This window comes from Quercus lobata, chromosome 4 (genome assembly GCF_001633185.2).
Source record: "Quercus lobata isolate SW786 chromosome 4, ValleyOak3.0 Primary Assembly, whole genome shotgun sequence".
NCBI classification, from domain to species: domain Eukaryota; kingdom Viridiplantae; phylum Streptophyta; class Magnoliopsida; order Fagales; family Fagaceae; genus Quercus; species Quercus lobata.
The window spans coordinates 42,587,351-42,602,992 of record NC_044907.1 but is presented as its reverse complement, the minus strand read 5'-3'; the positions used below and the strand labels follow the sequence as shown (position 1 = coordinate 42,602,992).

Below are 15,642 nucleotides of genomic sequence, written 5' to 3'. Positions count from 1 at the left end.
GAACAGCCTCTGAAGCTCAGACCAGCTCAAGTTCCACCTTTGCCAAACCGGCTACTATTCAGAACAGTACCCGCACCGCAGAGTTGACCGACAGAGCACTATTCACTGCACAGTCCAGAACACTATGCAGAGTCACTATTCCAGAAAAGCAAGGGGACAATACACTGTTCATAAACAGTGACCATCTACTGTTCACTCCAACAGTGCCCCAGCAGAATCATTGAAGTTACTATTGCTTTCGGCTGAAAAGATATTCACCTGAAGTAAAAGCAATTTACCTTCCGTGATTGACGCAGTCTCCTGAACGCATCCAAGGCTCTCTCCTTCTATATAAGGCATCCTTGGCCTCAGTCTTCAGCAGGCTTAATTCGAGGCTCAATACTACACCTCTTCAGAATTACCTCAGAGCTCTCTCACTTAAACAGAATGGCTCTTTTCTTTCCTCATCCCCTAGTTTACACTTGTACTCAGAACTACATTTGTAACCTATTTATGCTTCCGCCGGTCCTTGATCTGTTCTATGAGATCGAGGAGCAGCTCTTCTTGCTTAGTTAGGACATGGACAGTTTTGTTTCTACAACAACTATCCTGGCAAGCTAGGATTTCGTCTGAGTCACTAGAGGAACTAGAAGATACTCTAGAGGTTCCAGAGGATGTCCTGAACAACTGGTGTTTCTCTTGGTCACTGGACTCACTACTTGGGTGATCGAGTTCTAAGAGTTTGAAGATTTCTTGCCTACTGGTTTGGTCACTAATGAGAGTATTGATAAGGGTTTTGGCCTTAGCTCTACAATCTTTCTTGTAATGACCTTTCTTTCCACAGTTATAGCATGTTCCTGATGCTGTAGGTGTAAACCTTCCTGAGGGTTTGGATCTACCCTTTTTATAGAAATCATCAGTTTTAAACTTCTGATGTCTATGATGTTTGGAGGTAGGTTTCTTCCTATGGGGTTTCTCAGAGGGTTCTTCGCCTCTGTGTTTGGATTTCCTTTTGGAAATGATGGAAGGTAAGCCATATTGGGTACAGAAATTCCCTATTTCGTACTTGGCTTTGCTCTTGTAGGCTTGGCTCTGGATCTTGAGATCTCTACACATTTTCATCCCTTCAATATATATATATATATATATATATATATATTGATGACTAGTAAGTTGTTCGTGCAATGCATGGACAATGTCTATGGTTTTGCTAAATTCTGTTTGTAGGCAATGCTGGAAATTTTAGTTAATAAAAGTTTTCAGAAGGCAATGATTTAAACGTTCCATCACTTTTCTTGCACAAATGACACTAGCAAATGTAAAAGAAATTTATCTAAAACTATAAATTTTAAATGAAACTAATTAAAATTATGTGATTTAATGAAGCATATTCAAAACAATTAGCTTTAAATGAAACTTACTTGAAATTTATCCATAAAAAAAGTTTAGAAAATGGTTTGATAATTACTGTGTTATATTACAAACTCATATCATTTACGGGAAGTTTTTTCTTTCACATCAACATTTTTTCTAGAAAAAAGAAAAAGAAAAAGAAAAATAGAGAGGAAAACCCAATTATCCTAGTTAAGAACAAGATGGCGGATTCTTAATAAAAAGAAAAAAATAAAAGAAAAGAAGAACAAGATGGTGATATTTGTTATCACTATCCCAACCAAATCAAATCTAATAATATTTTTCTTTCAATTTGGATAAGTTTGAGGTAAATTTTATTTAAATCTTATCGTTTTGGATAAGATGTTCAACTTTTCAAAGTACATAAAAAGAAGGAAAAAAATGTTGGGAGATCATTGGCTTAGTATTTTACAAAGTTTTAAAATTTCAAATGGCATAACTAATGATCAAATGTTGTCATTTGTTGGTCCATATTTAAAGAAAATTTTCAAAAATTCAAGAGGTTTTTTTTTTTTTTTTTTTTGGGTGATGAATTATTTTCTGTAAAGTCTAATAATCTGTACAAAGTCAATGCAAAACACATTTTTATCTAGGTAAGAAATATCACTTTAAGAATATATCTAGGTAAGAAATATCACTTTAAGAATATATTGATAAAATCAAAAGTCAACACCTTAACATTAACCACTATAGATTTTGTCCAGAACTCCAAATAAGAGAAATAATTTCGATAACTAAAAGAACATGGGTTAAAACAACAGGGAAGTAAAAAAGAGAAGTAACACTAGTACATCTCAGTCTATTAATTCTCTATAATCAATTATAAATCTCTAGCGTGAGAGAGAGGAATTCTCTTAATCACCATTCAAAGTCTTTGTTTAAAGTCAATTTTGGCCCACCCTGAATCCAACAGCAATTTCTCGGTTCCTGTACATTATGAATGTTTTTGGTAGAATAATCATCAAATATGGAACAATACTTGCCAGTACTGAGAGAGTAGTATATGTTTTTCTTGTCTTGGATAATTGGCAAGTAAATCTTGTTACCCAATCCTCTTGGCACAACAGGTTCTAAGAAAGACCCTCCAAGACTGATATATAGGATTCTATTTCCCAAACTTCTCACAATACGACAGACAATCTTGCAAGGTTTCATCATGGTTTTATTTACTTGTAACTTAGGTAGTTCAAAAACATGAATTGGTGTCCTAGTGTCACCCTCCTCAACCATGAATATTGCTAAAAGCTTCCCTTCATCACTTTCCACCAAGTAACTTCGATGAACTGAATCAAGCTTTTCTTGAATAAGGGGAATTTTATCATTATGATAAATAATCCAATTACTTGGGTTGTCGTTTGGATCAAATACTCCTAATCCTCCATTCTCACCCAAACAATAGCACAATCCTTTGTGTAAGATTGGATTGCAATATGTTGATGGCGTAAATTCTGGCCTTTTAATAATTGTATGGGAAGTCCAACGTTTTTCTCCACGTTTAATGAACCCAAAATCATCCCACCCACAAATTCCAATAACAAAACAGTCAGAAGAAGTAGGCGGGGAAGAAAAACTCATGGTAATGAATGATTCTCTATTTGTGTATTTAGGGAGTTCTACTTTTTCCTTTGTGAAAGGATTGAAGAAAAAGACACTAAAATTTTCATCACCATATCCAGTCAAGAGCAACCAAACATTCTTTGAGAAGCAAATACGTGCATCCAATAATTCTGGAATGTCGATCTCACATGCATCGTGCTTTTGGTACGCAGGGTGAAAGAATGTGGATTTATGCGAGCCAACGGACATTAAACATGGAGATAGAGACCATGGAGAATCAGTTAAGGTTGAGACCGCTGGTCGAGGAGGAGGAATGCTTGATCGCCATGATTTGCATATAACACGGAAGGTTGCATATATGTAATCCCTTTTTATTTTCTTGATCTTCGGTAGAATATCTAACAATTTGTTTGGCCATGTGTAGTTCCACTCCCGCCGATTTCTTCCTTCTTTACGTAAAGGCTATATTGGAAAGAGAGACAATATCACCCTTGTACAGGTTTCTCAATTGAAAGTACAATTATAGAAAACGAATTCAAATACTGTCACAAAGTAAAGAGTTTCTCAAATAAAAATAACTAGTCGCTAACCTATGCAATGCACGGGAAAATTTTGCATTATAAGATTCAAAGCTGAAATTATTAAAGCATAATGAAAATATTTGATCACACAACAGAGAAATATAAGAAATATAAGAGAAAGAATCTGAATATTTTGAGCCTAAAAAAAACAAAACATATATATATATATATATATATATGTCTATGTGATTAGACAACAAAGAAATATAGAGCCTAAAAAAAACAAAACATATAAATATATATATATATATATATGTCTATGTGATTAGACAACAAAGAAATATAGAGAAAGATGAGTTACCTTCAAAAGAATAATTTGTGGATATAGTTGTTGAAATCTTTTGTGGATATAGTTGTTGAAATCTATTAGACAATTTTAGATCTCGCAAAAAAAAAAAGTGAGAATAAAGAATCAAATGTAAATTTCCAAAAGTCCAAAAAAAAAAAAAAAAGAAAGATGATTTAGAGCCTAGAAATTATTGAAACAAAACAAAAGAATATATGACTTCACAATAGAGAAATATAACAAAAAGATTGGTTACTCCTGGTGAAAATAGTTATAGCAATAGTGGAGCCAATGTATTGTGGCAGCGAGAGAACAATATTGAAGATGTGTTTGTTTTCTTGGTTGTTTAGAGACTTTTGCTTCATGTAGGATTTGAAGTCTAAAAAAACAGAACACTATTATAATAGAAATTTTTTTTCTCCCAAAGCCAAAACTAATCAACAAAATCAATGAAACTTGGCTATAATAATCCAATATCAGCTGAAAGACTTTTTTTTTTTTTTTTTTCAAATCTTTAATTCACAAATGCCAAGAAGAGGAATAGACATAAGTTAAATCATCAAACTAAAGCTAGCCCAAAGCATGCATCAACTGCAATGTAACCCTAGCCAAACAAAATTTCAAGTGAATTCAAACCAAACCCTATGCCAACCAATTCATTCACGCATACATACATACACACACACACACACACACATATATATATATATATATATCCTAAATTCAAATTTATTAAATCCAAAAAAGATGATCCTAAACCAATAACCCAAACAACACTAATATTTAGAAATTAGATGTACATAGACAAACAATTAACCCTATACTAAAAAAAAAAAATCAGAACAAAAATCGACAATCCAAAACCAAGAAATTGGAAAATTTTAATTGTAAATTAGCATACCTTTAACCTTGATTCAATTTATTTTTGGCAGGAGGCCCAATCTCTAGAACAAAAATCGAGAAGATTAAATCTAAACAAAACTGAATGGAAGAATAAAAATTAAGAATAGAACCTTTGATGTTGCAAGGAAGGATTAACACAAATATGGGAGGGAGATGGAATTGTAGGCATTACATCTTTAACTCAATATCAAAAGCTACAATGGATCGCCCTCCTCTCCCAGATCGAAACTTTAATCCAGGTGAATGTTTGAGATAAGTTTCAAGACAATGACCTTAACGTCAATATAATAGCCCTCCTCTCCCAGATCGAAAATTTTACATATTAACCACAACTGGTGTAGGCTTAATTCCTATCAGGGTTTGTTGGAATGTCATGTTGGCAATGGGTAACTTGGCAGATTTTACATAATCCTTCAAAACTCGTGCATTGTCTGAGCTAATCAAAATGCAGGGGAGAGGAAGAAAATGCATATCCTCAATTACATATGTTGAAGGATTATCGATGATAATTATAGCTGCTAACACATTTGAATCGAGCAATGACCAGGCTTGTGATTTAAGCTTAGCATATCATCACGGCATATAATAATGCCATTAGGGACATTCCGTATTTTAGCATAAGGAGAAGATTCTTGTGTTTCACTTTTTAATAGGATTAGTAGTGTTTTAGTAGGATAGGTAACAGAGTTGCAAAGAGGTTTAAACATGTGATTAGTAGTGTTTTAGTAGGTTATGTATTTTTTTTACTGATTTTTTGTTTTTTATTTTTTTTATTTAAATAATGCTGATGTGGAAAATTGTGGAGAGGTCAGAGGTTTCGGTTTTATATATATATATATATATATATATATATATATAGATTTGAAACAATTCCTCCTATTAAAAGTGTGGTCCTAGAGTACGTGAGGTACATCAATTAGAATTCTCAAAATACAAAACCTTTACTTCAATATTGCGAATTGAAATTTCAATAGAAACTGGATAATAAAAGTTGTACATGATACCTTGATTTCGTTAAAAGAAAAAAAAGAACCAGATAAAAAGTCAATGCTTTCAAGCTTCTTGGCTCTGAAACATCATCACCACCATAAATCAATTGCTTTTCCTTATTAAAGGAATTGTTTCTGTCGTCAACCTGAGACTTCTAATGCACTATTCGGCTTTTATAAGCTACTAGTTGCAGACTCATGTGTTGCGTGTGATAATTTTTTAGGTAAAATACTATTTTAGTTCCTAAATTTTATAAATAGTTAAAAAAAAATAGTTTATCATATTTTTCATAATCTTGTCTAATTTTAGCATAAAAATTTGGTTTTTTTTTTTTTTTTAACAAAAAAATTCATTTATATTTTAGCATAATTTTTTTTTCCCCTATTTTACATACTTGCTTTTCAAAATACACAACATTAGCCTTGTGTGTGCAATATAAGATAAATACATTGGGAAGACTCCTTGAGTAGTTAATATAAAATATTGAGACACATTTTAACTTAAAAGGCCTAAACCCAATGGGAATGAACTCAACTATGTTATATTATCCACTCATTCTCCTCATCATTATTCAATATGAGACTTTACTAACACTTGTACATAGGGGTGTTCACCAAACCGCACAAACCGCAAAAACCGCACCAAAACCGCCCGCAAAATAGCATAACCGCATCGCACCACAAGTAATAATGCACCGTACCGCACCACACCGCATGGTGCGGTGCGGTTTGCAGTTTTATAATAAGAAAACCACATAAACCTCACTACACCGCACCCTCTCTATATATTAATATATTTAATTATTTTTAATATTAAATACATTATTAATAGTTTAATAACCCTAGTTTTCAAAAAAAAAAAAGTTTGATAACCCTAGCAAGTGTTGATTAAGAAAACCAATCCAAAATAAAGAAAAATTAGCTCAATAGTTTAAAACTTGGACCAAAATAAAGGGAAAAATTAGCTTTGGTCGGGGTAGAAAAAGCCCAAAATTTGAAATATATACCAATTTCAAATCATTTAAACCGCATCTTATACACCGCACTACATATGTGACCGCAAAAATGAACTGCGGTGTAGTTATGGTTTTGACTAAACTTTAAACCGCACTGCATCACACTACACTGCACATGTGACCACAAAAATAAGGTGCGGTGCAGTTATGGTTTTAGCTAAACCACACCGCAAAGTGTGGTGCTAAAAATGACCCAAAACCGCACTGCGAACACCCCTACTTATACACCCAACATTAGCAAGGACAATCTACATTCATTAGCCTATCTATAGAAATGATTAAACCTACTTTATTCACATTCCTATTAGACACATACATTCATCTATAATAAGTCTCCAAAAAGTATTAATGATCTTGCGTGGTTTAATAGTATCAATAGTGGTTAGATAGTCAAGTTCAATTTTAGGTAAGTAGTACCCATCTTTGAGCACCCTCAACTTAAGCTTGAAGGCTAATGGAAGTATTGGTTAAATAATTAAATTTACCATATCTCAAAAGTTTAAACTTTTGGGACAATTGGTAATTTAACATAGCATCAGAGTATGAGATTCTGAGTTCAATCCATGTCTCCTCCTATTCTACCTCCCATTTAAATTTCCACGTATTGGGCCTCATCTATTAAAAGGTAATTTCGGCCCACATGTGAGGAGAAGTGTTAGAAGTATTGGTTAAATGATTAAATTTGTCATATCCCAAAAGTTTAAATTTTTGAAACAATCGGTAATTTGACAAAAGCTTTGTCACACTATTGCTGATGAAGACACTTTTAATCACGTATCTCTATCACCTCTTTAGGTAGCCCCTCCTCCCCCAACATCGTGTTTCGGCCAATTTGTTTTTGGGAGGAGTGGGGGTATGTTGAACCTAACCGAAATTTCTTAATTTCATTTATTTTATTTTTTTTATAATAATATAATTACAATGGGAGGGAGGTTTGAACAATAAGCATTTCTATTGAAAACACCAAAAATGTATTAGTTAAGTTATAAGATTTTTAGCTAAATTTCAATATATAAACAGTAAACATATCCAGATTTTAGCCGAAAAAAAGAAAAAGAAAAAAAAAAGTCAACGCCCGTGGTTCACAATTCTTATCCATTTCACTTATATATATATATATATATATATATGTTTTTTTTTTTTTTTCACTGTGATATTTATATGACAATAGAAGGGCAAACGTTGAATAACCTTTCCTCCCGACAATCGTGCATATTAGGGTCTGGACCATGCGTTAAGACGGACCCCGCATGGACTTAGTATTTCTTATGTTAACCTCCAGCCAGAATCCCAGATGACACAGCCTATATATTTCCTTTGTTGTTAGCAAATAAATTCCGATTGAAATGCTCCCTATTTCTTCAACCTTTGTGGAAAGATAGATATATATCAACCACAAATCAGGTCAATGAAACTATCTGCATAAAAGAAATCTGCAGGAACCTCTTTCGTTTTTGTGATTTTGAAATAATATATATAATGATGACACCAAATAGCTACCATGACAGGATCAAAAGAGAATCACCATTGGTAGCAACTAGCTACAGAGTTATATCTGTGTGAAAACGATTTGAATTTATGGTATCATATGAAGCTCTTCATGTCCAATGTAGCCTAATCATTAAACGCAAAACATATTTATAAAACGAAAACAAAGTTCCAAGGCAATATCTGTTTACATTCATAACAAAAGAAAAAGAGAGGCAACATCTGTTTACATAAGGAGTATTGAACCACTAAGATAAACTTTTTTTTGACAAAAAAAAAAAAAGCATGCTATGATTCGCGAAATTATAGCACCATCCATAATAAAGTTTTTCATGGACAGCTACCTCTCATCAGGCCTAAGAGGAGCATTTGCCAGATCCTGTATCTCCATCTTACTCTTGATCACACATGACTTTCTAGTGTTATAATCTACTTTGTCCAAGTCCTCTGCGATACCCATGTACCCATACAGAATATGTTCCTCCACCTTTTCTCCTTGGTTTCCTGCATCCCAGCTTTTGCTGCTTTTACCATTGTTGGATGTTATTCTCTCAAAATCTACTCTACCACGCTTATTTTCGTCAAAATACTTATGAAGCTTCTCTGCATCTCCTAGGCCAGTGAAAGTGCCCAAGAACTTTATGACCATAACACTTTTATCTGAGGGCCTCCCCAAGCACACTTTGATTCTTCCCCTTATAAAACCTTTCTCTGCCATAACAAGGCAAACCATTATAATGCAGTATATGGCATTGTACTTAATTGTTTAATTTTTTGCTCAATTTTCACTATTCACAGGCAAGCTGAATATTGTGACTGATTCAAATACTGCATATCATGAACATAAGCCATTAAAACAACAAAAAATTTTGTCCTTATTATGTTGTGGTGATCAAGATTAGAAGAACTCCTAACAAGTATAGCTTTATGCCTACTCAAATTTAATTTTCAACCAAATGTGTTATACAGAACAGGTCATACAAAGTCACTTACCTCTTAGAAAAGCCTCAACCTCTTCAACTTTAACAACCTTCCATTTTTGCGGATTACTGTCTGACATAGAAATGTTGTGGACGACAATGAGAGGAGGCCAGAGTATCAAATCCTCTTTCTGAGCCAAGGCTTCTGCATTGGGCAAGACCTCAGGAGACCATGTGATTGTGTCTTCTGGGACAACAGTATTCCATCCTAACAAAACACATATTGCTTTGTGAAGACCCAAGTGCTGTGATCTCAGCCCAACCTTGTGAGACATGAAGGCATGTGTTACCAGGCGTTGAGTATCCAAGAACTCCTTTGAATGGCTGAAACAATGTGCATTGTTAATTATAACAGTTTCAAGAGAAACATGATTGAACAAATTAACTTCTGTCAATTAGTGGTATCCAATCTAATAAAAGTAAAATACTACTTCAGTGGATCATTCAAACTACCTATTCTACATAGATTTCCAAAAATTATTACGAGCTTAAGAATATAATAGAAAATACACAATGCTACATATTAGACAATGAGGATAGGGCATATATCAAATGAAAACTGAATTCAATTTCCATCTAATGAAACTTGAAGCTTACACATTCATAACCACTAAAATTTAAAATTAACAACGATATAGATTCAGGCAGCTAGAAACCTTTCCCAACCCCAACCAGCCCTTTATTAGCTTTCACTTACAGAAACTGATAGACCAGGGCTGAGGCAGGAGGATGGCACAAAAAAGTTACTAAACCAATTCTTTAACACACTTGTAGATGACAATTGACAAATAATTCCACTACCAAGGGAGCTTGCACCTTAGCAAATCAATGATGTTAAGCAGAAATTCCCTTTAAAGGAAATGACAATCTACACTATATCATAGTCAATCATGAAATGCATCTCTCAGACTCTCACGAAGTCAAGGTCTCATGGCTTATAATGGGACAAACAAACTTCAGACTGTTGGCAACTTAAGTTTGGACCATTTGAACCTGCTTACTTTAAGCTTATCCTCTCCAGTCTGCCAACAAGAAATTTGATCATTTTCCGTTTTTCCCATGGCATAATAATTGCTAATGTGAACATAATCTGACGTCATATTCTTTTCATGCGTGCTTCAGATGAAAGATCACCAGTTAATATATAAAATCAATTAATTAAAATTCCATGAGATTGTGTAGGCACCACATACAGAAAGAGCCTGGGTATGCCTTTGTCAATATATTTAATGATCCACAGACATGTAGCATATTTAATTAAAATCCCTGCTTGCTAAGACATGTCCTTGGATCTTGATGTTCAAAGTAATTTCTTGATAGTCTCCAAAGACTCATAAATTCCACCAATGTTAGAGAGCAGGCCATGATAATTTGAGGAGGTAGTCGTGCTTATATCCTAAAAGTTTATAATAAAATAATTATTTGTGCAACCAGAAATATTGCACATGAAGCTACATCAATATATAGAGAGGCTTTTGGCCGTTCTTTTTTTACCAATGCATTCATTTTCTCCAATCATCTTAGAGGGAATTTGTAAAAGACTATGACTATTACATCCAAAACATCTGGTAAGTGATGCCAACCCCACTTAAACATACCCTCTCCCCACCCCACAAACCCAAAAAAAGAAAAAAGGGAGACAGAAAAATGCCCATTCTTTTTAGTTTAAAATAATATCTAGGACATTGATCATGTAAACCTTAGTTTAACTTCAAGGTTGTAAACAAGGTCCATATTCCTAATTAATAAATTATAAAGAAAAAGAGATAGGGAAAAAGAGTCATAGAAGCGTTTATTGAATTGGAATTTCAACTCAATATGTATACAAAACATACATATGCCTATAGTGAAACCTAAACCAATATCCAACTCACTTGCAACCTAGTTGTCTTTACAACTATACCAAAATGGCTTTAGCATTACATACTAGTAGTAGTTACATATATACACATACAATGAGAGCGTGCATGCAACCCACCCTCTAGATTGTCTTCACCAAAATGCTGAAATGGCTTTGACAATAAATACCGAATACTGCTACACTACACATATTCAATGAGACTTAAAGACTACAAATATGCCCACATATAATCAGACATAAACACCACAACCATCCATCCACCCAATGTGCTATAAAGGTTAACTCTGATCAGCAACCTATTTCCAAATATTAGACCTATTCCATAGTCCTTTACTCAATGAAACATCAAGGACAAAAAATGGACAGCAGAAATCATCTAATGATTTTCACCATAATTGAACAACAAAAGGCACTTGAGCTAGAATTGTAAAGTCACTTCTAAGTAATGTTTACCAAAGGTTCATGCCCCAGTACGTGGAATTGATGCCACTAAGTCATCCATCTCCTAACACTATGCATAAACCTAAATAATAAAACAATTTTTGTTTCTATAATTGCAAGTAGCCAAGTTAAAATCCAAGCAAATCCCAAACTAGAAAAGTCTTGAAGGTTAGTGCATACTCACTTGACTGCATTGGCAAGAGTACTGGTAAACTCCTGAATCAAATTATGAAAACAGGTGTTCCAGTTTTAGAAAGATAATAACGAAAAAGAAAACAGACCTTTTGCCACATACGATGCAGAAAAAACTACCAGCTTTTCCTTGCTCCTTGTATCTTCTTCGAACAGATGGGTTTACATTCAACTTTTTACAGTACTTTAGGAAGGCTTCTTGTACAAGTTGCTTAAACTCCTTGGAGTCCTCAGATGGCTCAGATTCTAAGGGATTTACCCAATCTTCTGAAGGGTCACCATCATCTTCTTGCTCATCCTCATGATAATCATCATTTCTTTTCCAAACATTAGATTGCAGTTTCTGAAGACCACTTCTTCTATCAAAATGGTGCAAGTTATGTGAGCTCAGGAAACCAGTTCTTGGATGAGCCCTAGTATATCGACCACTGCGTTTATACAATCCTACTGAATGCCTTTGTGTCTGTGACAAAGAATCTTGAGATGATACCCAATTATCAGATGCAAAATCTTGACGATATTCTAGCCTATCATATATCCTCTTAGGCTTTCTGTATTCATTACGGTCCAATCCCACACTATTGGATGAATACAAAGCACTCATATCTTCATCAATCCATTCTTCACCACTATCATATCGATCCTGAAGCCCTCTGGATGCATTCCATTTATTTGACATGATTTTCCTAGAATCATGCCCACTTAATTCTTCCTTGAAACTGAATTTTCTTTTAAGCATCCTATCTGATGGTTCGCTTAAGCCATGTTCGTCCATTCTCTGCATCCTTATAGAATGTCTATGACCATCTAAATCATATTTAGAAACTGGAGGGCTTTGCAGCCTCTCCTTCAGAAACTTTGGACCTGCATCTTTTCCAAAACCAAAATCTGCTCTCATATGCAATATTTGACGATCCTGTGATGCACCCAAATGTGAAGTTTCGTATTCTGGTGACAGTCTCCTTTCAAACTCAACTTGACTACGTCTAGATCCCAAATATTCACCACCTTGTTTTGATGCATTTGACATTCTGTTTGTATCAAGGTATTCTGAAACTGTCTGCTTGTGTAAAGTAGAATGGTCCAATAAAGTACCCTTTCGGGGATTTCGATAAGAATCCTCAGTGATATTATCAACTCTGTTTACAGCATGGTGCATTATATTAGGTCTTGGCAAATCTCTATGATCATAATCGCTTCGTGCATGATCATAGTCTAGCGGAACTTGTGGAGGCATCATTCTATACAAGTCATCAGATGGATATCCACGGTCATCATTTGCTATTCCATATAGTTTTGGGTATGGATAATCTTCACACTCAGCCCTGGTGGGACTACATGCACCTCTCTGGTAAAATGTCAGATTCCTTTGTCCAGCTTCAGGTTGTCCAGAAGAATCTATCAGTGGTCTTTCCTCATATGCATTAAAACCTAATGGATCTGCAAGTTTTCCACTGCTCCTTGAAAATTCACCTGAAGGAGGAGGCAGGTGCATGTCATCCCGATAAGAACCCAAAAACTCGCTCCTCAGCATCCGTGAAGAGGAGCTTGACAAATCAGCTAGGGGAGATGTGCCTGCAAAACCTTTGGAATGAGATGCTGACACAATGGGATATGGCATATCCCTTGATTGAAACATGGGTTTCTCTCCATCTTTATAGGAGTCCATGATTGGTAATTTATCCATAGCTATAGTGTCCTGATATTGAGGTCTTTCATGCTCAAACCGGCGTATATCAATACTTCGAGATGAAGATGATAGGTGCCCATCAGTTTCTCGATAATCTAAGGTGGGACCAAGATCCTGAGTCAACCGATATGATCCATGTGCTATGCCATCTTCCAATGCCATTGATTTCTGAGCCAACATCCCATGTCCACCACCAGCTGCCAATCTGCTTTCACTAAAGTCTCTCTCTTTACCGATTCTAGAACTGTTATGCTCATATAATAAAACATGTTTAGACTTCAAGTTATCATCATCAACCTTAAAATCAGCATGATCACGCAACTCATATCCCCTCCTCAACTCCATAGGAGGCGCATAATTCCTATGCATAACAAGAGAATCATCATCAAACGGAGCCCTTTTCCTCACTTGCTCAAAAGGGGGCGACCTTGATTGTATCTGATCACCCCTACCCCCATTACTGCCACTCAAATGCCACTGATGATACTCCCTCCTTTCAATCGAACGACTCCTTCGACTCCCACCCGCTACCCGTCTAGACCCATCTAACCTATGAGGACTCATACTCCGCCGGGCACGTGGAGACCGATCCAACGCCACCCGGCGTGGAGACCGGTCCAGCGCATCATGGCGTGCACCATTATAAGGGTAGTCAGAACCCATTTCCAATCTGTGTTGACCACGTAGCTTTGAAGCCGGAGATAGTGTTATATAATCTTCACGCCTTCGTGATTGCATACTTAGCTATTGCTAATCAAAATTACACTGCTAAGTAATATAAAAGCTTTGATTTTTTCTTTCTTTCTCTATCAATTTGAGATTTATACTATATTCAAAGCTTAAGATCAAATTCTATATGGAAAAAACACAAAAAAACCCAAATCCAGAAACACAGAGTGAAAAGTGTTTCAAGCACAGTAGGATTGTACCTGAAACCCTAACCCTAGAAAACTCTCACAAAAGACTGCAAACAGAGACGAAACAAAGAAAACCCTTTTCTGGGTTTTGATTATCCATGTCAGAAAGAGTGAAAAATCAGAGAAATTTCAAACCTTGCAGTGAGAATCCATGGTGTTGATATTTTTTGTGCACCACTGATTCTGATACTTCTGTTTCTTTCTCCAAATTCATATACATCAGAGAATTCAGAAAGTACTTTTGTTGCTTTTTACTATTTTCTGAGAGAGAGAGAGTGTTTTTGTTTTAGGAAATTTGGTAATTTTTTTGGGATTGGAAGTATGTATGAAGAGTTCTTAGGCAGAGAAGGTTAGAGAAACGTGGAGAGAGAAGTTTCTCTTTTCAGTGGTTACTTGTTTACTTCTTTCCTCCATCAGATTTCTTACTTTATGTTGTGCGCACTAACGAATGACGAGAGTATGAGGCCCCCCCTTTTTAGCTATTTTACATGGGGAATTTTTGGGCTAGTGGGCTTGTGTGGGCGTATCTAGCGGGACTGATTCCATGCTGCAATAATAGGACTCTCAAATAGTATTTGTTTTTCCTTTGCTTTGCATCTCAACCGTTGGTTACTTCTTTGAGAAGCTTACTCATCTTAAATGACAAATTACGCCCCAAACTTTTGGGCTGATTGAATTTTATTCTATGATATTTGGGATATTTGGATTTTACATCCTAACATTTCAGAATTTGAATTTTAGCTTCCATATTTTAAGGGTGTTTAGATTTTACCCCCTGAAGTTTAGGGGTGTTTGAATTTTACACCATAAAGTTTTATAATTTTGGAGTGTAAAATCCAAATACTCACAAACTTTAAGGGGTAAAATTCAAATTCTGAAACGTTATATGTAAAATCCAAACACCCCAAACTTCAGGGGGTAAAATAACTTCAAGATGTAAAATCCAATCACCTCCAAACTTTAGGGGTGCAATTTGCAATTTACCTTTTCTTTTAAGTTATTCTAGGATCACAACCTTTACCACATCATTTTTCACTACTATTTTATGTAGCAGATTATGATTGATCTTACAATTTTTTTTTCTATCAATCACGATATGTCTACAATATTTTCACAACAAATTTGGGCAGTAGGTTGTTATTGGTTGTTATTAGTAGACAAAAAAGTAATTTCAGTGATGAATTTGAATTAGAATCAATAACAACTTATCACTTAAGATTTGTTGTGAAAATACTGTAAAATCTATATGATAATTGTAGCAAATGGTATGGAAAATAGTGTGATTATTTTTTTAACTAAAACACACTAATCGGTTGTCTTCATTTTGACCATTTTCCTGTTATTTACGT

The 15,642-nt window shown here is 34.9% G+C and overlaps 2 protein-coding genes across 2 annotated transcripts; both read right to left on the bottom strand.

The window, feature by feature from the left end:
• Positions 1-2,250: 2,250 nt before the first annotated feature.
• LOC115985228 (F-box/kelch-repeat protein At1g57790-like) lies at positions 2,251-3,198 on the bottom strand. The gene has a single exon (XM_031108195.1). The coding sequence runs from the start codon at positions 3,196-3,198 to the stop codon at positions 2,251-2,253; it is 948 nt and encodes a 315-aa protein (XP_030964055.1).
• Positions 3,199-8,345: 5,147 nt separating this feature from the next.
• On the bottom strand, positions 8,346-14,757 carry LOC115983764. The gene is made up of 3 exons (XM_031106530.1): positions 11,776-14,757; positions 9,206-9,516; positions 8,346-8,923 (listed from the first exon to the last, which is right to left on the bottom strand). Exons 1-3 carry the CDS (start codon positions 14,112-14,114, stop codon positions 8,553-8,555), a joined length of 3,021 nt encoding a protein of 1,006 aa, XP_030962390.1. The 5' UTR covers positions 14,115-14,757; the 3' UTR covers positions 8,346-8,552.
• Between the last annotated feature and the right edge of the window lie 885 nt (positions 14,758-15,642).

Excerpts from the sequence above, each read along its gene's own strand:
- LOC115985228 (XM_031108195.1), bottom strand. The coding sequence starts at position 3,198 with ATGTCCGTTGGCTCGCATAAATCCACATTCTTTCACCCTGCGTACCAA.
- LOC115983764 (XM_031106530.1), bottom strand. The coding sequence starts at position 14,114 with ATGCAATCACGAAGGCGTGAAGATTATATAACACTATCTCCGGCTTCA. Across the intron at positions 9,517-11,775 it reads TGCATCGTATGTGGCAAAAG|CCATTCAAAGGAGTTCTTGG; the intron begins GTCTGTTTTCTT and ends ACATTGTTTCAG. Across the intron at positions 8,924-9,205 it reads GGTTGAGGCTTTTCTAAGAG|AGAAAGGTTTTATAAGGGGA; the intron begins GTAAGTGACTTT and ends TTGTTATGGCAG.